The sequence below is a fragment of the Rana temporaria genome, chromosome 9, assembly GCF_905171775.1.
Source record: "Rana temporaria chromosome 9, aRanTem1.1, whole genome shotgun sequence".
NCBI lineage: Eukaryota > Metazoa > Chordata > Amphibia > Anura > Ranidae > Rana > Rana temporaria.
In genome coordinates this window covers 99,868,672-99,892,052 of record NC_053497.1, presented here as the reverse complement: position 1 = coordinate 99,892,052, position 23,381 = coordinate 99,868,672, and the positions used below count along the sequence as shown (strand labels likewise).

The window sequence follows — 23,381 nt, the reverse complement described above, 5'->3', positions numbered from 1 at the left end:
CTAGTGTTTAATGAGTCATGTACACATCTTGTTTATACTATGACCTGCTAACAGTAGACCAGAAAATTAGACAATTATTACAAAATATAGTAGTAATAACAGTAATGAAAATCAAGCTGAAATAGTGAACATACAGAAGATACATCATTTTTCCTACCTAATTGGAAATGCAAATGACATAGGTATTTTATGAAAAAGTAACAGAATAACACATTATAGATGTTCTTACACCAGGGGTAGGAAATCTTTTGGGCCTAGTGTTCTGAAAATTTTTGGTGAAAAATTGAGAGTGCCACATATATAAAAACAAAATGTTTACTTCACTATCTCAGTCAGGGAAAGAAATATTTAGTAAGTAAGCTCAGATAACCCCTAACATCAGTGTCAGTGTCTTAGGCCTCGTACACACGACCGAGAAACTCGACGGGCGAAACACATCGTTTTGCTCATCGAGTTCCTTGTGAAGCCGTCGAGAAACTCGACAAGCCAATTTTCTCCATTCCCGTCAAGGAAATAGAGAACATGCTTTCTTTTTGGCTCGTCGAGTTTCTCGACAATTTCCTCGACGAAAATGTACACACGACCGGTTTCCTCTGCAAAAAAATATCTCCCAGCAAGTTTCTTGCTGGTTTTTGCCGAGAAACTCGGTCGTGTGTACGAGGCCTCAGTAATAACTCCCAGCATTGGTGTTGATGAAAACAATGACATGCCTTATTCAGCGAAAAGTGCCCAGCCGTGGTTAAATAGGGCTCAATATTGGGTGTGGTTGGGATATAGTTAAATAGAGCATGAATCTGTGCACAATACATTGTGCACATATTTGACACCGCCCATGTGCTACTACTAGGCTACTTATTAATAAGCAATCGTTGAAACAATAAATACTTTGATCGTGAGTATGCATACTCATATACATACGGCACAATGTAAAGATTGCAGCAGCTCCGATTATGTAACAGTATCTCCTACAGAGAAATTACTTTGAAAAACACTCTTCTAACATTTCTAGCAGTGGCCATCTTGAATAAGGGCAGATGATTCATGTAGCATTTACTTCCTGGAATCTATTTGCCCTTAAATCAAGCATGCAGGCCGGAAGTTGGACCATACTGAGAAAAACCCCTTCTCCTTTCCCCCAGTGAGAGAAAAAAATGCCCACGAAGACACCTGGAATAGAGCTGTAGCTTGAAGCTTGTGGATCCCTGATGCAAAAGTTGACCTGGGGTCCCCCACTACCACCTGCTACTTCTACTGAGCGCCGAGATACTCCCACTTGTAGCTGCACACAAGGTGGGGCAGGTAGGCCACACAACTCAGAGGGCCCAGCATGGGCCTTTGCCCGAGGTGGGCAGGCCCTCTGACTTCCTGATTCACATGTGAGCCCACCGCTTTAACCCAGCAGCTCAGAATGTAGCCTGCCTTCCCCCCACCTTGTGTGCATATGCACAGCTGAGCAGGACTTAGCAGGGTGGGGAGGGATATTTTTACTGGGCTGGGCGGGGGTGGGGGGGGGGTCTGAGCATAGAGTGTCCCGCTGGGGGAAAGGGCTTGCCTCGTCATCCTCTTTAGGTAAAACAGGAAACTCAGGGGGTCCGGGACTGGGTGCTTTTCCCCAGTGACACAATGTAAGAGCTGGTTCATACCAGATGCGGCCTAGGCCAGAAACCAGGAAGCAAGTGATGAAATGTAAAAAATAAAAGTCTATAACAAGTAAATATAATAACCATTCCTTTCTATTTACTAATGCTAGCAGTATACTGATTAAAAATAGTTAATGTTGATTGAGAGAGTTTAATTTCACGTTATTGGTCATTCAAGGAACTCTGCAGCCATACACAACTTTTTAGAAAGATGGAAGATTAAGAAATGATGTCATTAATCTGGTTAAAAGTTCAAACTTTAATTTCCAAGAAAATCCATGGTTGGTAAATTGTGGAGTCTAAGCCAACACAATTATGTAATGCCATTACGTATTGAGGTCAGACACACAGCACACTGTGGAGGTGAAAAGAGAAGGGGGTCTTCTGCATTCTGGACTGTCACAAATCACAGCTTGAAAGTTAAGCTATCCGTTTCAAGAATGCAATACCTGTAATACCAATATACAGTATACCTTACATCAATTTCATTTCACAACTCTAACTATCTGGTTTGCTGTCATATGGAAATGGTCAGTAAGTCCCAGCAGGAATTGGGAGGGAAACAAAGGTTTTCTATTAAAACATTGGCTATTTTCCTGGATAAATGTCACTGGATGCAATTGATTTGACAGAACAAAACCAGCATGATATTATAGCGAAACATGAGTTAATATCCTAATTCAGAAAGAAAAGCATTACACTGTTCATAATAGTTGAGTGCATAAAAGTCCAGTTAAATAGTGTGAGTTACAGTATTTTTCTTTTTCACAAAGTACATTTAGGGCTGTTTGCCCTAACTTTAGATAAATACAACCCCAATTCCCCAAAATGTAGGTTACTGTGTAATCTACATAAAAACAGAATACAATAATTTGCAAATCTCATAAATCCATATTTTTTTCACAATAGAACATCAAAAACATATCAAATGTTCAAACTGTGAAAATGTACCATTTTAAGGATAGAATAAGGTCATTTTGAAATTGATGGCAGCAACATGTCTCAAAAAAGATGGGGATGCGCCATGTTTACCATGTGTAGCATCCCCCTTTTTTAACAACACTTTTTTTACCAACAGCTGCTGGAGTTTTGTCAGAGGAATGTTGTCCCATTCTTACCTGATACAGGATTCTAAAGGCTCAACAGTCCTGGGTATTCTTTGTTGTATCACCAAATGTTTTTAGTTGGTGAAAGTTCTGGACTTAAGGCAGGCCAATTAAGCACCCAGATAGGGTATTATCACAATGCATAGGTGTAAGTCTAACCTATGCCCATTTAGAGATTTGCATATGTTCAGTTTTCACCATTTTATTGTAATGTAATACTGTACAATACTGTGCAGTTACAATGTGTTGTAATGCATCATAACACGCTGCTGTGCATAGAGTTGAATGACTGTAATTTTAGAAAGGTAAAAAAAAATAAAAAATAGGCATTGATGTAACACTGCTGCACATGTGCACAATGCAAACCAGTGTGTGCAGCATAACACACGTCCATAGATGTAAATAGGCCAGCAGCCACTAACAGGTGGCATCATTTTAAGGTCATCCATGTTTGGTCTCTTTTTGACAATATCATGAAGGGGAGGGGCCTAGTCATATCACATAAAGCGCAGGCATGCAAAGGTTTGAGAAACCTAATGCAATACTGTATAGGTTGTTTTCATCAAGATCAAAATATGGCTGCCCACAACACAGATGTATTGCAATACCGGATTGGCATAGGCATAGCATAACATACATTTACACAGGCAGGCTGAGGCAGCCAATAACGGAACAGAACAGCTGTGATGTTAAGCAGAGGCCCGAGCGGCAGAGCCAATCCGATGCTGGGACCAGGGGTAAGGAGGGAGGGACGGATGTGTCTGTATGTATCGCGGTGGATACATCGGAACAGACTGAGAGCAGCCCCAGCCCCCAGGCCAGCAGCAGACTTAGAAAAAAATGTCCACGGCTGCCGCGGAGGCAGCCGTGCCGGCCATTGCAACACAGGGGGTAAGTCAAGTGTCTTCTCTTATGATTCCAGGGGGGGGCAATTGCCCCCCCCCCTGCCCTATGGAGCGGACGCCCATGGGCGGGGGGGGGGTACTACTATTAAAAGTTTGTTTACCTTAACGCAGAGAATTAATTCACTTCTGACAATAAATAGAAACCGTTTACAATGTTTTTTCACCCCAAGCCTGCCTAACGTATCTCTCCTACCTTTCTTACCTAGTCAATGGAAGGTTTGAATCTGCCCCTCTCAGTTCAACATTTAAACTGTGGCTTTTGAGACCTGTCTTCTTGTCTCATCATGTGACAATGCAGGAAACTTCATATCCTGTCATGCACTGTCTTACTGCATCACAGAAAAGGGCATGTTTTTCTTCTGTGGACCATGCCTCCCTCATTAATTGCACAGTGTATGGCCATCTTTATACAAGTGGGAAACATTCAGCTATCAATGTTCTTGTATTCCAGCTCCAGCCCAATTTCATTTTCAGGCCCCATTCACACAGTGCAGTGGGAGTGCAGTTTTTTTGGTGTGTTTTTCTCACGACATGTATAGAAATCAATGGAATGCCCTACACACGACTAACGTAGCAGAGTAACTCATAAGGCATTTTGGCATGTTGCAGTTTGTATATTTTTGCATACTACAAAATGCACATTTGCTTCCACGCTCTGGATGCCTTTAACAATTAATGGCCCCAAAAGCACAACTAGTTCATTTTAGGTGTATAAAGGTGACCATACACTATACAATCTGATTATTCAACCTCCTTTAGATTTACCAAAACTATTTATAATAGGAGTTCTGCCACAACTCTGCTGTTTATGGAGGCACTGGTTGTGTTTTTTTTCTGTTACCTAACTCAGATTTGTAAAATCTGATTTCAGACTAGATGGTCTGGGTTACTGTTATTTCTGCATTGCCCCTTGCTTTACCAAACAGTCTAAATGTTTAACAAACTATAAAATTATTTTCCATGAATGAGTGGCAGTTTATGATGTAAATCCATGAGCTATCCGATATTTTACATTGAATCATTGCTGTATTATATTTTAGAAACATTTACTGGGGTCTAGAAAAGCATTCTGTCTGGTGCAACAACATGATTGTAAACATTGCCACACTAATATCACAGAGTTGTACCTTGTAAGCAATGAAGTCTCCTCTTTTGCTTCGTAAATAATTTGATAGATTTCCATACTTGCAATATTCCACAACGATCATAAGAGGCCCTATAGAAGAGACACTAATCAGCAATTGCAGGAAAAGAAAATATATAAATTAAATGACACGTATTAGCAGGCATGAACTGAAAGGTCATTTTAAAAAGGGGTAGTCCACCAACAGGTTTAGTAGTAAATTTAATGTTCTGAAATAGCACATATTTAAAGTGGTTGTAAAGGCAGAAGGTTTTTATCTTTATGTATTAAGATGAAAAACCTTCGGTGTGCAGTAGCCCCCCTCAGCCCTTCTAAGCTCTCTTAATACATACCTGAGCTCCATCTCTATCCAGTGATGCAAGAGTGTCTCGGCTGCCAAGATTCCCCTCCTCATTGGCTGAGACAGCAGCGCGGCACCATTGGAGGAGAGAAACAAGGCAAGGCGGGCCGCAGCTCCGTGTCTGAATGGACGCAGGGAGCTGTGGCTCGGCTCGGGTGCCTCCATAGCAAGTTGCTTGCTGTGGGGGGCATTCAACAGATGGGGCCAGGGGCGCTGAAGAGGGACCAGAGAAGAGAAGGATCAGAGCTGTGCAAAGGTGCAAAACCATTACACAGGGCCGGTAACATGTTTGTTATTTTTAACAAAAACAAAACAAGACTTTACAATCAGTTTAAGTCTGATGTTCTAAAAGGGGGCTTTTAACCTCCCTAGTGGTATTCCCGAGTGTGGCTCGGGGTGAATTTTCACTACCAAAAGCGGTAACCCTGAGCCACACTTGGGATTGCATCGCAGAACCCAGGCAAAGTTACTTACCTTGTTCCCAGGACCATGCGATGTCTCCCCACTGTGTGCGCGAGCCGTGTCCTCCGCTCGATTCATCACAGTGCCAGGCTCCGTTCCCTGCGAGCGTGGCGACGCATGGGGACAGAGCCCGGTGCCAAATTCAAAAAGTGAAAAACACATACAGTACACTTTTGTCCCTAGTGTTTTGTCCAGTTCCCTGCATGCAGTTTTATATTATAAATACTGTTCTTTCTGTCTGGAAACTTGAGATTGTCCATAGCAACCAAAAAGTGTCCCTTTACATCAAAAACTATTTTAGACCAGCTAGAAAACAGTGATAATAAATTAGAATCACTTGCAGAATTGAGCGATAGCAATTTGTGGGGAGATGCGTCATCAAACACTGAAATTAATGAGAGTGACAATTCTGCAACTGAGCAAATTTCTGTTTTATTTATAGTTATTTATTATAATTTATGATTTCGTGTTTCACACTTTATCATACCTGGATGTCTACTAGACTCTTGTTTGGACAGATTTAGGTGAGTTATTCCTAAGAATTACAGGCCTACAATATACTTGAGGTGATTGTAGCCATACTGTACTGCTTGGACCTTGAAGAAGGGGACATACCCCATAAGCTTGTCCATGAAAAAAACCCACCAAATTTCTATGCAAAACAATGTACCGCTTTCAACATCAAAAATCTGACATAATCATACCGCCAGGGAGGTTAAGGGGGCTAACTACTCTACTACCCAAACCTAAAGAAAAATGTTTGGCCAGAGTTGGGCTATAAATTTATCATATCTAAAAAAAATGGAAAAAGTATAGATCCTATACGATTTCTGCTGATTAAATATCATTCATATTCTAAAACACAGCTGATTTCTAAATTAACAATTATTTGTGTTATAAAAATCTAGAATAATATTTTAGCTGATGTCTTAAGAAAATATATTTCTGGGGTAAAAATGCACATTTAATGCATATGGATATATTCATTTAATTACAACCTCACTCTGATTTATGTCTTAAAGCCCAAAGTATTGACACTCTTGGCCTGATCCTTATTTGCTATGTTAGCATATAAACACCACAAAAAATTATAATAATAATTGGCCTCTAGTGCTGCTTCTATCTTTCTCAGTCTGAGCTCTGTCGGGGAGGGACTGGAAGAGGCAGATACAGTACAAAGCTGAATTTAGGTACTTCCTCTGCTTGCATAAATAAATATATTTCATGATGTACTAATAAATATGGAGCTACATTAATGTGCTTGTTTTTATATCAGCCTAGATGTCTATGCTACTGAGAGATGATGTAACCACTTGGCAGGTACCTAATTTGCAGTACACAGAAATAATAATGTTGCTAATGGGATGATTGTCAACAAGTGGTTAAATATTTCAATAGTAAGAGATTAAAATCACCGGGGGCAACTCTAGCCTAAGGTCTAGCTATTATCAATGTCATCTGTATGCTATATATTAGAAATCTAATTTATAATGAACAACTGATAGCATTCCAGAATTAAAACCTCATGTGCAGTTAAAGCAATCCTGTTGCTATCTTAAAATATTCAGTGACAGCCCCCCAGTAACAGAATTGGCTGAATATTAACCTGCCCAGCTGGTAGCATGGGAAATCATTGATTGCTTCTGTAACGTCCAGTGGTATGGCTATCTGACACATCTCAGTGTGTCGGATATGGTGTCTGAGTGCTGTGGTTCCTTCTGCTAAACCCCCTTTTGTCACTACTATTGTTCCGTACTGATTGGCTACACATTTTCTTCGGTTACACTACAAAACATTCTCTGCTAAACCTAACACCTCACTTGCAGCAACAAAGTGTTTATAAAAAAGTAAAAGATATACAGCTAGGTTTCATAAAAAAAAAAAACCCACACACACTAACATTGTCTTGCCAAAAACTGACCAATTCTGCTGCATTATCAAAAATAATATCCAGTTCAACGTTGAATAATTCTGGCATTATTAATGTAATTACTAAGATGATCTAACTGCCAAATGATAAGCAATCCATTCTTGCAATTGCATTTTATTTTATATACAATAATTATCTCAATTGCTTTGGTTACGTTGTCATTTGACTGAAGGCTAACATTGTTTTCTGAATACATTTTCTCTTTAACAAAACAGATTTATCCCATGTAGAATTAACAACTTTCATAGAAAAATATTTAGCTAATTTCCTTTAATTCATTAGGCAAAACAATCAATATATCTTTATATCTTTCACCGCAGATTGAAGTTTCAATGGGAATGTGTGCAATGTGCATGTAGTATACAGTACTTCTCTTTGATGCATATAAACTCTTGCTTGGTTTTGCATAACCCCAGACTATTAATTTACTTAAGAACTCAGTAATTAGGCTGATTTAATGAAAATGCATTTAAGTTATTTGTTCGGAATTATAATCGCCAGCTCCCCGTGTACAGAAGGCCTTTGGTTTTTAAAAGAATGTTGTGTCACAAGAACGGTGGTTGGCAGCAGAAGAATCCTCTAGAGGATTGTGGATTAATGATGGCCATATAGATTCTTACCTCCAGGCTTGGTGCAAGCTCCCAGTAAATTAACAACATTCAAATGATGCCCAATATGGATAAGGATCTTCAGCTCGGACATTAAAGCCTTGCATTCGTTGTTTGTTGCACACTCTGTTTAAGATAAACAGGACACAGTCATCTCCGCACAAAGGGATATTTTTACAAGGCTCAGAAAATCCTGTTTAGGTTAAGGGGGGCGACATCAAGAGACAAAAGGAAAACAACCACAGCCCCTGTGAGGAATCTCATACACAAGACGTGCTCACAAGTCATCCTTTTCCTGACTTATTTAATTGTAGTGTACAACACATACATGAGATTTAGGCAAGGCATAAATGTGCCATATGGTATCTGACAGATAGAACAAGCAAGTTTCATAGCTTATTGCAATTATCTCCATCCTATACAAATTGTCAGAGCCCTGGAATTCAGATGAGTTTTCCTGATTACTAAAAAAAGACATCTTGATATTGCAGAGTCAACTGTTTTCTCTTGCATGTATTATAGAAGGGCCTGACAGAAAAATATTTATTAGGCCTAATGCACACTGAGCGTTTTTACAGCTGCTGTTTTTGGCCTCAGATGTTTTTTTCTGCAGCCAGTAAACTCCCCAGCATTTTATCCTATGTATCCATGCACACATAGGCTGTTATAAGTGTTTTTGGCAGGGGTGTTTTCTGGCTGGAAAAAACAAACAAAACTAAGGCTATGTTCACACGGAACGGATCCGTTGGATGGACTTCGCTAGCTCAGCAGGAGATCGCTCCGCTGATCCCCGTTGAGCAGGTGGATGACAGGACCTTGCTGTTCTCTATGGGAGATCAGATGAAAATGGACAGCCTGTCCATTTTCATCCGATTCTATCCTATGCGCTGTACGGATGGCGAACTTATCACTATCCGTCTGTTTTGAGCGGATCTTGTTGGATCGGATGGCAGGCGGGTGTTAGCAGACACATCTCCACTGACACCCGCCTGCCCATAGAAGTCAATCTCAAATCCGCCTGAAAAAGAGACAAGTGGATCCAAGCAGGCAGATCATGTGCAGGGGGTTTTTCATCTGTAAAAACACTCTGATAAAAGCTGATGAGTATAGTTTTACTTTAAAAAAGGCAGAAAAACGCTACTGCAAAAACGCTGCAAAACTCATTCAACAGCTACAACTTTCTACATCTAATGCTACTGGCATTTTTATAACGTAATAGAAGGAAACTCTTCCAATAGGGGCAATCGACCTGGGGGTCCCTAAAAGATTCCCTTAATTTGCAGAGATTTCATCTCACTTCCTGCTTTGGCTATGGGACAGGAAGTGAAGATAAATCTCCCCAATGGGACACAAATAGGACACCCCACCACTTCAGGGTATGCGTGGGCATGGAGCAGCATGCTGTATGTGACTTACCTGCTTACAGGCCTGTCACATAGAGAATCCATATCCATCTAAAGTTATCTCTCACTTCTATGAACTGATCTATGATAGGCTAGTGATAGTACTGTCAATGGATCAGTATTTCACTTCAGTAGAGCCCATGATATACTTAAAAGAAAACCTTATGAATAATGCATTATTTTAAATGTTTTGTGCACATTTCTAAAGAATCACTGACTGACATCTTCCTACTTGTACTTTGAATTCCAGGGGTGACTAACTAAAATAATAAAGACTCAATCCTTAAAACTAGTATTTCCTCCAAAACCAATCAGGTGAATGAGATATCTTATAAGTTCTCTACACATGATTGGATGTTTGAAGCCAACACATGTTCTATACTAAATAAAAATACTATTTTGGTCAAACATCAAATTTTCACCGAATATGGTATAAAAATAAAAAAAAATGTGCTTAGTAGCACCAAGAGCATGAAGTTACATGTGAAGTGTCAGAGGCTGACTTATCAACAGAAAAACCCAAGTAGAAATCCCATGGAAAACCCAAAGTAGATACCTTTAAGCATCTTAACAGCAACAGTTTTGCATGTTGAACATTTATCAATGCCAAAAGCAGAGGCTTCCACCACCTTCCCGAAAGCGCCATGGCCCAGAGTTTTACCTGCAGTTGAAAGTCAACAGTGAGCCACAGCGTGGACAAATAACACAGATACATGCAAAGAAAGTCATGCAAAGGCACCTAGGAGCAGATTTATGAAACCTGGTGCACTATAGGAGTTTTTGCTTGTAGCAACCTATACAGTTTATTTTTTTTATTTAACGACCTCTCCAGTTTCCAGTGTTGGTCAAGTTTTCTTTGCTCCCTTTCATAAATCAGCTCTAAATTTCATGCAGAAAGTAGAGTTCACAAGAAAGGAAAATAAACAAACTGGGTTTATCAAAAAAATACTTTTAACACAAGAATATGTACAGTTAGCAGAGCTTAATGAAACACAGCAGGTACTGCAATTTGAGTATTAAACTTGATTTAACTTGTTTGTTAAAAATACCACATCATACACAATAGTACAGTAAAACCTTGGTTTGAGAGTAACTTGGTTTGAGAGCATTTTGAAAGACAAGCAAAATTATTATTTTTTTTGGACTTGATATACAAGCGATGTCTCGATACAAGAGTAACGTCATGTCACAACTGAGTATAAAAGAGAAGAGAGGCCCCTCTAAGTGTAGCAATATGGTTACATTTAATGAAGGTACAACATTTAGCAACATATTTGTTACATTTAGAGGCTCCTCTTCTCTTTTATACTCAGTAGCTCCTGCTGGGTTTTGCTTCTAATGGCCTTGTGGAAGCTTCCATTTGTGGATGGACCTTTTATGGTTACACAACCTATCACATTGCTATAATCTTTCTATATGGACTATAAACTGAAGAACCTATGAATAGATAGATGGTTGCGGAACTAATCATTCGAAATTCCATTATTTCTTATGGGGAAATTCGCTTTGATGATACAAGTGCTTTGGATGGTTCTGTAACGAATTATGCTCACAATCCAAGGTTTTACTGTATATACAAAAGTAATTACAACTGAAAAGGACTTGTTGCTCCTGACAACTCATGTGTTTACAATGAAGGATGTTGTAGGCTAGTATTATCAAACCCCTTTACCCAGGAATGAAAACTGTACCAGTAATATCATGTTTTATAACAAATGCAGCAGCATGTTCATAATTGTTCTACCTAAAGATTAACTCATTTTCCTTAAGGTGGTTGTAAATCTGAAAAAATAAAATTTAATTAAAGCCTCTGATTTGAAATCTAATTTAATTTTTTTTTTTATATCAAATTTGAGTTGATTTGAAAATGCATGTTGATCTTGTCAGTGAGTTCTCCTTCTTGGTTAGTGGTGGCAATGATCTGCAGGTTCATCTAGGTTCTGAATCATTAGCACTAGGGTTGTCCAGATACCGATACCAGTATCGGTATCGGGACCGATACCGAGTATTTGCGGGAGTACTCGTACTCGTGCAAATACCCCCGATACCTAAATAGAATACTTTCCCCCCCTTTCCCCCCCCCCGCCGCTGCCACCGCATCGCGCCGCCGCATCGAGGGACATGGCTAGAGGGACATTGCTGCATATGTGAGGGACATGGCTAGAGGGACATTGCTGCATATGTGAGGGACATGGCTGCATATGTGATGGACATGGCTAGAGGGACATTGCTGCATATGTGAGGGACATGGCTAGAGGGACATGGCTGCATATGTGAGGGACATGGCTGCATATGTGAGGGACATGGCTAGAGGGACATGGCTGCATATGTGAGGGACATGGCTAGAGGAACATGGCTGCATATGTGAGGGACATGGCTAGAGGAACATGGCTGCATATGTGAGGGACATGGCTAGAGGGACATGGCTGCATATGTGGGGGACATGGCTGCATATGGGGGGGACATGGCTGCATTTGGGGACACATTTAAAAAAAGTATCGGTATTCGGTATCGGCGACTACTTGAAAAAAAGTATCGGTACTTGTACTCGGTCCTAAAAAAGTGGTATCGGGACAACCCTAATTAGCACTGCATTGCGCATGCTGTTCCATCACACAAACTAATGCCATCTCAACACCTTAGCCTTGATTCACATTGATGCTACTTTGAAATCACGCTACTTTACTTAAAGTAGCGCGATTTCAAAGTATCAAGGTCAGCGCGATTTCAGGTGCTACTTGATAGACATCTGTGCGGCTTCATACACAGATGTCTATTAAAAATGCACCTGAAATCTGCAAAAGTAGTGCAGCAACTACTTTTGAAAATCAGTGCGTGCAGCTAAATCGGTGTTACACCAATTGGACCAATGGCATTGCCGACAATAGGCTGTGTCATGCGATTTGATCTGTCAAATCGCATGATAAATCGCTCTTATGTGAACTTAGGCTTACTGCCTTTTGTCAACCACTGCTCTCTGCACAGCCCGGGAAAAGGTTACACTGCAGCTTAGTTCGCCCACCAACCCAGGCAATGCAGCGCCAGGGGAAAGCAAAGCGGTTAAGAGACCTAAAGATTTTCTTTAGAAAAAAGGTACTATAAACTGTTTTTTTACACTCTGCTTTATACCAATGTTTTCAGCCCTGCATACTTTGTAATACAATATTGCTTTTAATACTTTAAAGCTGTATTAATGTCAAGAACAGAAAATGTATATCTTGCAGTTTACCAGTTGTTAGATATGGTGGTTACACATTAGTTGTGTATTTTTATCCTTTTTTTGCCTTTATTTTTACCTAAAGTTCCTGACAATAAGTCAGTTATATTTAAGCTTCCTTTAACTGACTAAGCTGTTCAACAAAAGTGGCATTTGGGCGGTTGAGTCAAACCATTTAACACTGATGGGGTGCTATTTGTTTCCTTATTTCATTTTATATTTTTATCCCAAGTCTGATCCTTAGGCCTCATTTCCACTGGCGTTTTTACAGCCACGTTTCTGAGCGTTTTTTACAGCTTAAAAACGCCTGTCCATGTTATTCTATGGCTTCATTCCCACATAGGCGTTTTTGAGCTGCAAGTGGCATAGACGTTTTTGAGCTGTAAAAAAAACGCGGGACCAGGGCGTTCTGAAGCTCCAGAGTAGAGCTGTAAAAACGCCAGACGTTAAAAAACGCGCAAAAACGCGCAAAAACGCGACCGCGGCATTTTTAAAGCTGCAGCTCACAAAAATTTTTTTTTTTTTTTTTTTTTTTTTACAAAATAAACATGGACAGGCGTTTTTAAGCTGTAAAAAAGCCTAACAACAGTGGCTGTAAAAACGCCAGTGGAAATGAAGCCTTAGGCTTAAGAGCCAGTAACACCCAGTTTTTTTTGTAAAAGCTTAATTGAACAAGCTGAAGTTAGAAGCTGATTGGCTACCATGCACAGCTGCAACAGATTTTGCACTCCCCAGATTTAGTAAATTAACCCCTCACTGTCCCCCAACTACTGAACATCAGATAATAAAGTCCAGTATTTAAATTAAATCTATACAGTTATAGAGAATTTTCATTTTATATTGCTATGAATATTCTGAAGCTGAGATATACTGTATGACATCAGGCAGTGAGGTGGTCAGACTTCAGGGGACCCTTAACCCCACACTAAAGCATCAAGCTCAAAGTAAGTAAATCCAATTAGTAGAGCAAACAGAAGTTTTTTTATCTGGTTCCCGACTGGCTCACATGTATTTACGGGGGCAGAATGGCTCCCCTGCGTGAAACCCTGTACAGATACGGGGTTCCTTTAACCACTTCCATATCAGGCATTTTCACCCCCTTCCTGCCCAGGCCAATTTTCAGCTTTTGGCGCTGTCACACTTTGAATGAGAATTGTGTGGTCATGTGACGTTGTACCCAAATACATTTTGATAATTTTTTCCCCCCCACAAATAGAGCTTTCTTTTGGTGGTATTTGATCATGTCTGCGGTTTTAATTTTTTGCGCTATAAACAAAAAAAGAGCGTCAATTTTGGAAATAAAAAAAAACACAATATTTTTTACTTTTTGCTATAATAAATATCCCAATATTTATTTATTTATTTTTAATATTTTTTTCCTCAGTTTAGGCCGATATGTATTCTTCTACATATTTTTGGTAAAAAAAATCGCAATAAGCTTATATTGATTGGATTGCGCAAAAGTTATAGCGTCTACAAAATAGGGGATAGAATTATGGCATTTTTATTATAATTTTTTTTACTAGTAATGTCGGCGATCTGCGATTTTTGTCAGGACTATACGATATTGAGGCGAACAGATCGGACACTTTTGACACAATTTTGGGGCCATTCACAATTATACAGCGAACAGTGCTATAAATATGCACTGATTACTATATAAATGTGACTGTCAGGGAATGGGTTAACACTAGGGGGCGATCAAGGGGTTAAATGTGTTCCCTAGAGAGTGATTCTAACTGTGGGGGGAGGAGACTGACTGGGGGAGGAGACCAATTGGTGTCCCTATGTACAAGGGACACACCATAGGTCTCCTCTCCCTGACAGGACGTGGATCTGTGTGTTTACACACAGATCCACGTCCCTGCTCCGTGATGAGCAATCGCGGGGGCCTGGCGGACATTGCGGGTCCCCAGTAAAGCAGTGAGGGCACACTGCAGGGAATTCCAGGACGTCATATGATGGCAACCCGGAGGGACGAAAGGTTTCTGCGGCAGGAAGTGGTTAAGAGCCGCAAGAGCACGCACGCCTAGTAAGTAGGAACAGCAATATGTCTCCTCTCCTACTCAGTCCTATCCCCATACAGTTACAACACACTGAGGGAACACACATTTAACCCCTTGATCGGCCCCTCGTGTTAACCCCTTCCCTACCAGTGTCATTTACACAGTAATCAGTGCATTTTTATAGCATCGATCGCTGTATAAATGTCAGTGGTCCCAAAAATGTGTCAAAAGTGTCAGGTCTGTCACCGCCAGTACTAGAAAAAAATTAAATAAAAATGCCATAAATCTTTCCTATAGTTTGTAGACACTATAGCTTTTGCGCAAACCAATCAATATACGCTTATTGTGATTTTTTTTAACAAAAATATGTAGGAGAATATATATTGGCTTAAACTTATGAAGACATTTTTTTTTTTTATTTGTGCATATTTATTATTGCAAAAAGTAAAAAATATAGTTTTTTTTTTCAAAATTGGTGCTCTTTTTTGTGTATAAATAAACCTTTTATGCCCGTGATAACAATTCTGGAGTGAATATTATGTATGTACTGTAGATTATATGAAAAGACTACTCTTTATATAAATAGGAGACTAGTTAACAGATATCCTTCATTCTTTGTGCATTTGTGTTTTTTTCTGCATTCCTGACAATGTAGCAGGAGCAGGTGTGGCGCTAAACAGAAGGTTATGTGAGTTATTAATTTTTAGCTTTGTGTTCTCTGATATGTGACTGCAAATCAAAATCCGCTAAGACTGCATTCTGGGTAAGGAAACATGGTCAATATTTATATGTTGGTATGTAGATTAAGAAGATACATTTCAGTTACTCAGGGGTGAAAGAATGTAGAGGTCATCAAAGAATTCATAGTGATGGGTTCATTACTCCCTAGTGATAGAAACCAACGTTTGGCAAACAGAGATAAGAACAAGCCCACCATGTGATGACAGCTTACAGAGAGATTAACATATACCATAAGACCAGCACATGGGGCATGTATGTAAATAAATGTATGAGAAGTTATTATGAGGTGAATTTGTTTAACCTTTCATCCAGAGGAGATCCTAAGAATAACAGTTTATCATACTGCACTGTAATAATGGAGAACAAGCATTCATTTTGCTGCTCTTGTATTCTAAGTGAATATGATATACATTTGCATGTATAACTATCCTTCATGACTAATACTGAGCTCAGGGGAGAGTTGAAAAGATGCTTGAAGCACTTCTGGTGCCCTCCAGCTTTATTTTTTTCAAGAATCTGAATTATTTCGAGATGGTGTTACAAGTATGTAAGTCACTGTAAGTCAAGTACCTTAGTGACTATGATTTTATCTCAATAGACTAAACAACACATAATTAGAACTATAGGAAATAGTCACATATAACATACTCACTAAACACTATAATCAGAAAAAGAGAGAGTATACCAGCCTTGTGCAACACCTTTGAAATCTAATGATAAAAGCGGGCAAAAGCATTGGGGCCCGCTTTCTTGGGACTGGGGCCACCTGGCCCCCCCCCCCCCCCCGTTTTTGTTGGTAAGGGGTTAAGTGAGGCATAGGTGGTGGAAGGGGTGGTTCTGCCCCTTTAATTAGTAAGTGCAGGTGGGAGCGGTCCAATTGGAGTTCAGAGAAGGTTCTGGTCCCCCAGGAAAGGCTATTTAAAGGCTGCGGGGGGTCTAAAGCATCTTCTGCAGCAGTCCAGGAAGCAAGAAAAAAGATCTCCCTCCCTTCCCGTTGCGACATTTTATGTGGTAGGGTCACCCCGGATTTGGGGGGGGGACATTTTTGGTAGTAATACAGTGAAGCTGCCCGAGTTCCAAAAACTGGGCAGAGTTATGTGATGTTTAAGGTATTATTATTCAAGAGTTTCAGTTATGATGGTTGTTTGAATATGGTTTAAACCACTAAAGTGTCGCGGCCATTTCTGCCAAATAAACTTGTTGTGGTTTTTGTCTTGTATGATTGTGTCTGGGGAATAGGTGGGGGCGGGTGTGGCATACAGTCCCATAAAGATCAGAAGTGTTAAAGTCACAGGCATTCATCATATATTCAATGGACGGGACATCCTCACATCTCCGTCATCTAGATCAGTGTTTCTCAACCTTTTTTCACTCAAGGCATCCCTTGAAATCAGCACAGTTTTGAGGTACCCCATTCTAAAAAGTAAAGAACTAAAGAAATGGATTTACATAAGACAGCAACGTCCACACATGTAGGACACCCAACATTATTCCAGTGTTCCTCTTCTCCCTTACTCAGCTAAAGTGACCCCAGTGGCTGATAGAGAGGGACGAACAAGGATTCAGGAGCCTGATGTCCTCCTTATCAACCAATTACATCATTAATTGTTAGGATGAGAGTAGCTGGCCCTCACATTACCCAGGGTTGTAATGCTGTACAATAAAAACCTGTGGTTTGTGTAACAAAAGGCAGTATTGATCCACTTGCCGGCTTGTTGACACTTTTTGGGCAATTTTTAGGCATTTTGCCAAAACACCCCTGTAAAACCCAGAAGACACCCCAAGGTCCCTGGGGACCCTGGTTGAAAAAGACTGATGTAGATGATCAATTGATGGACCCTTTCAGGGATCATTTATTAAAACAAGTTATGCATTTCAAGGGACAAGCCTTCTTGCTTAAAGTTACAGAGAAAGATAGATCCTTTCCATGGAGTATGATGGATGGTTACATGCCTGTAATTGTGCCCCTTTTGTGAGTATTTTATTGGATTTTATTCATCAATAAAGGTTTTGCTGAAGACCAGCTCTTTCCCCCTGTTTGTGAATATAGTGTTGATTGAAGATTTTTCCCAATCTAAATGGAGCTGCAAAGCCGTGAATGATTCCTTTACATCATTGGAACTGGTTGGTGTATAAGAAGAGTTTCCAGTTAAGCGTTTGACTTGTATTTTTTAGCACTTGAGCTCTGGAAGTGTGTTTGTTTAACTGTTTGGTTGGTTTAATTGTGGTTGAGGGTTTAATAAGAGTGGTTCTAAGCAACAGGTAAATAAATAAATTAACCACTAATGATATCCTCAAACTGTTTTGTCTGTACAGCGCTGAAAGTCATTATCATTGAACCATCATCTATTAACTCTTATTAACCATATATTATTATATTTTAACCATAATTAAAGTGTATCAAAGTTCAAGAACAAAAATGTATATTATCTCAGCTTACTTGGCCTTAGATGTGCATTCAAATTCTTTTTTCAAACTTTTTTCTCCATTATTTTAACCTGTTAATCCTACCATTAACACACTTTCTGCTCTAGGGTGACAACTGAACTAAGCAACATTGCCACACTAGGAAGGGAGTGTGTTAAGACTACATGACACCTACCTCTCTTCTCCACAACAGGGGAGTTTTTTGTAGCCCATAGCAGGGAATAAGGCGAACTGATAACAGTCCAGAGACAGATGAACAGCTGTTTTTTTTGTCAAACCGGTATAATAATTTGCTTTCAATGGTATGTTTACCAGGCCAAAATGGAGCAAATACGAGACATTTATTGTTAACATACACTCCAACCAAAATCAGAGCTAACTTCTACGGAGACAAATATGGCTTTTTACAGAGCTTCTGAGTGGACCTGCAGCATCTTGTCACATGTCTCTCTGCTGTGGAACTCTTGTCCTTGAGAAATATAGAAGCTTAAAATAATGGGACCTTTTTGACAGTTTTTCATGACTAATCATATAAATAAAGAACACAAACAGAAATAATGACAGCCAGCTGCAGAAAATAATTATGAAGACTCCGCAGGTAGGCTGTGACCCATGAGAGAGTTTAAATGTAACATTCTGACATTTGACTGAGAGTGTTTCTTTCATTTCTCTAAAGAATTTAAGGGCGTGAAAGCAGCAGCAATGCTGTAGTATGCAGATATACAGATATGCGTCTATGCTGAAAAATACCAGCATTATTTCATAGCTACAATCAATCATTAAGCAAGTAAAAAGCTAATTCTGCAGTTTTAGTCTTTTCTCTGTAGGCAATTACCTTACGTAACATTGCACAGTATCATATAGGTAATGTGTCAATAAAACAGGCAAGAGGAAAAAATGTAAATGCTTTAATAAACTCTCAACAGAATGTTTGGCTAGGTGTCTGTCCAGTACCAGATCTGCTGGTGTGTGGCAGAGGCTAATCAATGGGTGACAGAAGAGTGTTGTGTCCCAACTAACCCAATGGTGAAAGTGATAAATACCATATCTATAAAATTCCTATTGTTTTGCTTTCAGATTTAAACTCTGACCATGGGCAGAAGGGAATCAAAGAGGACAGAAATGCAGGAAATGTTGATTTATTTTCAAGGTTCAAATACTATGAGGTTGATTTACTAAAACTGGAGTGCAAAATCAGGTGCATCTCTGTATAGAAAACAATCAGCTTCCAGGTTTTTCGTCAAGGTTTAATTGAACAAGCTGAAGTTAGAAGCTGATTGGCTACCATGCACAGCTGCATCAGATTTTGCACTCTCCAGTTTTAGTAAATCAACCCCTATGGCTGCCACGTTTATCTTTGCTTAATTACGTTCCTTATTGAGGAAGTAAGGACAAGGATGGCAGTCCTGCAGCTTCATAAACAAGTCACCATTGGTAGGGCTCATATTCCATACTGAAACAGTCCTTTAAAAAGTCTGCCTAGCCAAATCAGATAGTTTAGTTATACATGAACACTGCTGGGTAGAAGAACTTACTGTTATGTTATATCTCTTGACAAATTCTCCCAGACTTAATTATTCCTACCATTATTATTACTTTTCATGCATCAAAATATATTAGCCACAGTGAGACTCCCATCTGATAACTGGGTTGGGTGGTCGGAATCAGGAGCTCGGGTGTATAGATCTAATTTTAGGAGTCATGATGTAATAATGAAACCTGTGCATTATTCGGCCTTTCCAGGATCCACCCAAAAGTGAACAATCTGCTTTATGTGAACTGACACTTGAAATAAAAATCTAAAAGAATATGTTTTACTACAATAAATACATAAATGGCATATTACAAACGATTAGGTTTCCTAATGAAAGTTAGTGACATACTTTTGGAGAAAACGGTAAAACAGACTCCACATACCTAGACTGAGCCTGTCACGAGGAAATTCCCACTGGCTGCTGTCATAAGGCAACCTTTCACATTGCTCATTTAATGGCATTTCATCTGGATCCATTATGATGGACAGGTAGCCTGTTTTAATTTCAGATGCATGTGGCTGAAAACAAGAAACACTAAGTAAAAACTGCTCATACAATGCAGTGGAATTTCCCTATGAATAAGATTAGGCAAAACATTACTTTAAACCAGAACACATTAAAAAAGGTAGTTCTAGACAATCCCCAGAGACAGGATAGAACCCGATTTTCTATGACTAGTGCGTGCATATGCATGTGTGTTTTGATAGTGTATATACTATGTTTATTGTTAAACCTGCTAAAAGATTTGTAATTCTATATAGCCAGTCTTGGGATTTATAAACATTTTTTATTCTCCACAGATAGGCAGGTGACACAGGTATTTCCCAAATAAAGTACCACCACAGGCACCAAAAAATACCCTTACAATGGTGCCATTAAATGCTCGCTAAAGCTGGCCACACGCATTTTCTTTTTTTGTGGGCAATAAAAAACAAACAGATTCCTCCATCCACACAAACAATGATGGAGGAATGCTCTCTAGTTGGACACTGGACAATATTTCAACATGTCCCTTCGACAGAATTCAAATAAACAATTAACTTCTTGGTTAAATGAAATTGACCAACCAAATTTTAATACATGTAGGGCAAGCTTTAATCTAGTGGTAGTGGAATAAGCTGCAATACTTATCTTATTTCTAACTCCAATAAACTTCCTCCATATTGTGCTACTAGTCCCCTGAAACTGCTTCTCTTTGGAGATCTGGCCAGTGGTCACACTCTAATGTCATCCCAAACAATGCAAGACCAAAGGCCCTGCATTGTTTTTGAGGACAGTGAGAGCCCATCCAAAACCAAGAGCATCAGAGACATAAGGTCAGCACCCAAAGTCTGCCAGAGCAAGGAAGCATCACAGCTCTACCTGTTAGCTCTAACAAGGGTTTAACCCTTGCAGTGCTGAAAGGGAATTATTTTTTTTTATTCTTGGAATTCAGCTCTAAGCTATTCTTCTACCACTTCTGTCCATTGAACAGGGAGCTGACTTTCTAAACTAGGAAGCAGCATAGTGACACTACTGACAGGCATAGAGAGAGGGGTAGATTCAGATAGAATCGTCTATCTGTCCGCCCGGCGTGACATATCTCAGATACGTTACGCCGCCATAATTTAGGGCGCAAGTTCTGTATTCAGAAACAACTTGCGCCCTTAGTCACGGCGTAACGTATCTGTGTCGGTGTAAGCCCGCCTAATTCAAATGTGGATAATGTGGGCGTGTTTTATGTATATTAACTGTGATGCGCCGTTCGTGAAAAAATCCCAGTGCGCATGCTCGAAATTCCGCCGCAAATCGTCATTGCTTTCGTCGTGAACGTAAATTACGTCCAGCCCTATTCGCGAACGACTTACGCAAACAACGTAAAATTTTTAAAACTCGATGCGGGAACGACGGCCATACTTAACATAGGAATACGCCTCATATAGCAGGGGTAACTATACGCCGAAAAAAGCCTAACGTAAACGACGTAAAAAAATGCACCGGCCGGACGTACGTTTCTGAATCGGCGTATCTAGCTCATTTGCATATTCCTCGCGTAAATCTATGGAAGCGCCACCTAGCGGCCAGCGTAAATATGCAGCCTAAGATAAGACGGTGTAAAACACTTACGCCGGTCGGATCTTAGGGAAATCTATGCGTAACTGATTCTATGAATCAGGCGCATAGATACGACCGGCCGGACTCAGAGATACGACGGCGTATCTGGAGATACGTCGTCGTATCTTCTATCTGAATCTACCCCAGAGTGTGTACATCACAAGAAAGGCTGGCCAAAATCAAACAACTCTTTGCCAGGTAAAACAGTAAGGAAGTATGTGTGTCACCATGTCATCAATGCAAATACCTGTTTTCTATGAGTTCAATTCCCTTTTACTAGCTATTTGCTTATTGCAACTAACCTGAAGACAGGCCATTCTAACAAATAATTGCTATATTCATTTTACCAGAGCAGCATTCCACCAGCTGGCATCTGCAGCAACATCTTCTGCCAAAGCCCTGACAATTTTAAATGGTTTTACATGGTGTAACTTAATTATTGTGATTGTTGTGGAGATAGGAGTACAGAATTTAATTCTGGATCCAGTAAATCAGAATTATTGTGGCTCAGCAGAAAATCAGGGTAAAATACTAGAAAGAGCAAAGCGATAAAAATGCTGCAGTTTACTGGTGAATATTCCTTTGGGCTTTTTATCCAACCAAACAAATCCACTCCTTATGTCATATTCACTTTTCTTGGCATTTTGTTTCTTTTTATTTTAGATCATGTTATGTCTTCGTAAACTCTTGTGTGTTTTTAAATGCAGTTAGTATATCACCTGCGTTTGTTCTATATTAACCTTCTATTACTATAGTAACTTCCTGCACAGCAGCACTCAGACTGGAAGAGAGGAACCAATTCTCTGAGCCAATCGGGCTGTGTTGAATTGTACATGTACTGACAATGAAACACTAATAGAAGGAGAAAGCAGAGTAATCTGAGGGATGGCCTCATCAGCTTCTGCTCATTCTTGGCAAATCAGCAGGCTGGGGGGTGCGGTGTGTTCTTAAACCATTGTTCTTGACTATGCCATGCAGCTACTACTTTACTGGAGGTCAGGCTGTGGACCGGCTTTGACATTGGTGCCTGGATGTCGAAAATTAGAAATGTTTAGCCATGTAAAGCAGTCCTCATCCATTTATTTCTTGTGTGTATTTGAAGTAGCTCTGTGACTGAATTTAGAATACAATACACTGCAAAAGAAGAGACTAAAACCTGTGCCACCACTAATTTCTCTTCTCAGAATCTTTGCTCTCGTGTTGAAAAAAATCATGGGCAGAATATTCTCAACCAGAAGTGTGTTTAAAAAAGAACTGCAGGAAAAAACTTTGTTTTTGGTTACTGTAGGAGTGAGTTATAGCCCCTGTCACTTTTTTGCTATCTGTGTCCCATTGGGGAGATTTTTCTTCATCTGTCCCATAGTCAAAACAGGAGGTGAAAAAAAATCCCTCAAAGGGAGGGAACCCCTGGCAGTCAAAAGGTTTACCAGAACTATTATCCCCTTGAAAGTTTTGCCCACCACTACAGTTCTGGGGACAACCCAACATTTAGGATTTTCTTTAACCTTTGATTAGAACTGTAGCCTAGACAATCAGATAATAATCAGATAATCAGGTAAATTACTATAAAAGGGACACAGACAGCAATAAAAACCTGACAGGTATTCTAATCCTCTCCATTCTATCCCAAGCTATAAAAAAAGTTTTGCTTTTAGTTATACTTTAATATAAAGATTCTACAAATGCAAAGCTCATGAACAACACAGTTTACAATTTCTTCATTTGCTACTATTTAGCCTTATAGGTCATGCCTAAGGCCTTGTTCACATGGGGCAATTAAATGCGTGCCCCCCAATAGGGCTGTGTTTTGCTGGCACAGGTGT

The 23,381-nt window shown here is 39.7% G+C and overlaps 1 protein-coding gene across 1 annotated transcript in view; it reads right to left on the bottom strand.

The window, feature by feature from the left end:
- Positions 1–23,381, bottom strand: part of LOC120913770 (vascular endothelial growth factor receptor kdr-like) — a 239,058-nt gene that overhangs the window by 34,639 nt on the left and 181,038 nt on the right. Inside the window, exons 17-20 of the mRNA XM_040323969.1 lie at positions 19,847–19,982; positions 10,095–10,199; positions 8,148–8,261; positions 4,779–4,867 (exon numbers count right to left, since the gene is read on the bottom strand). Coding sequence (XP_040179903.1) covers positions 4,779–4,867; positions 8,148–8,261; positions 10,095–10,199; positions 19,847–19,982 — 444 coding nt within the window. The remainder of the gene's footprint in view (positions 1–4,778; positions 4,868–8,147; positions 8,262–10,094; positions 10,200–19,846; positions 19,983–23,381) is intronic.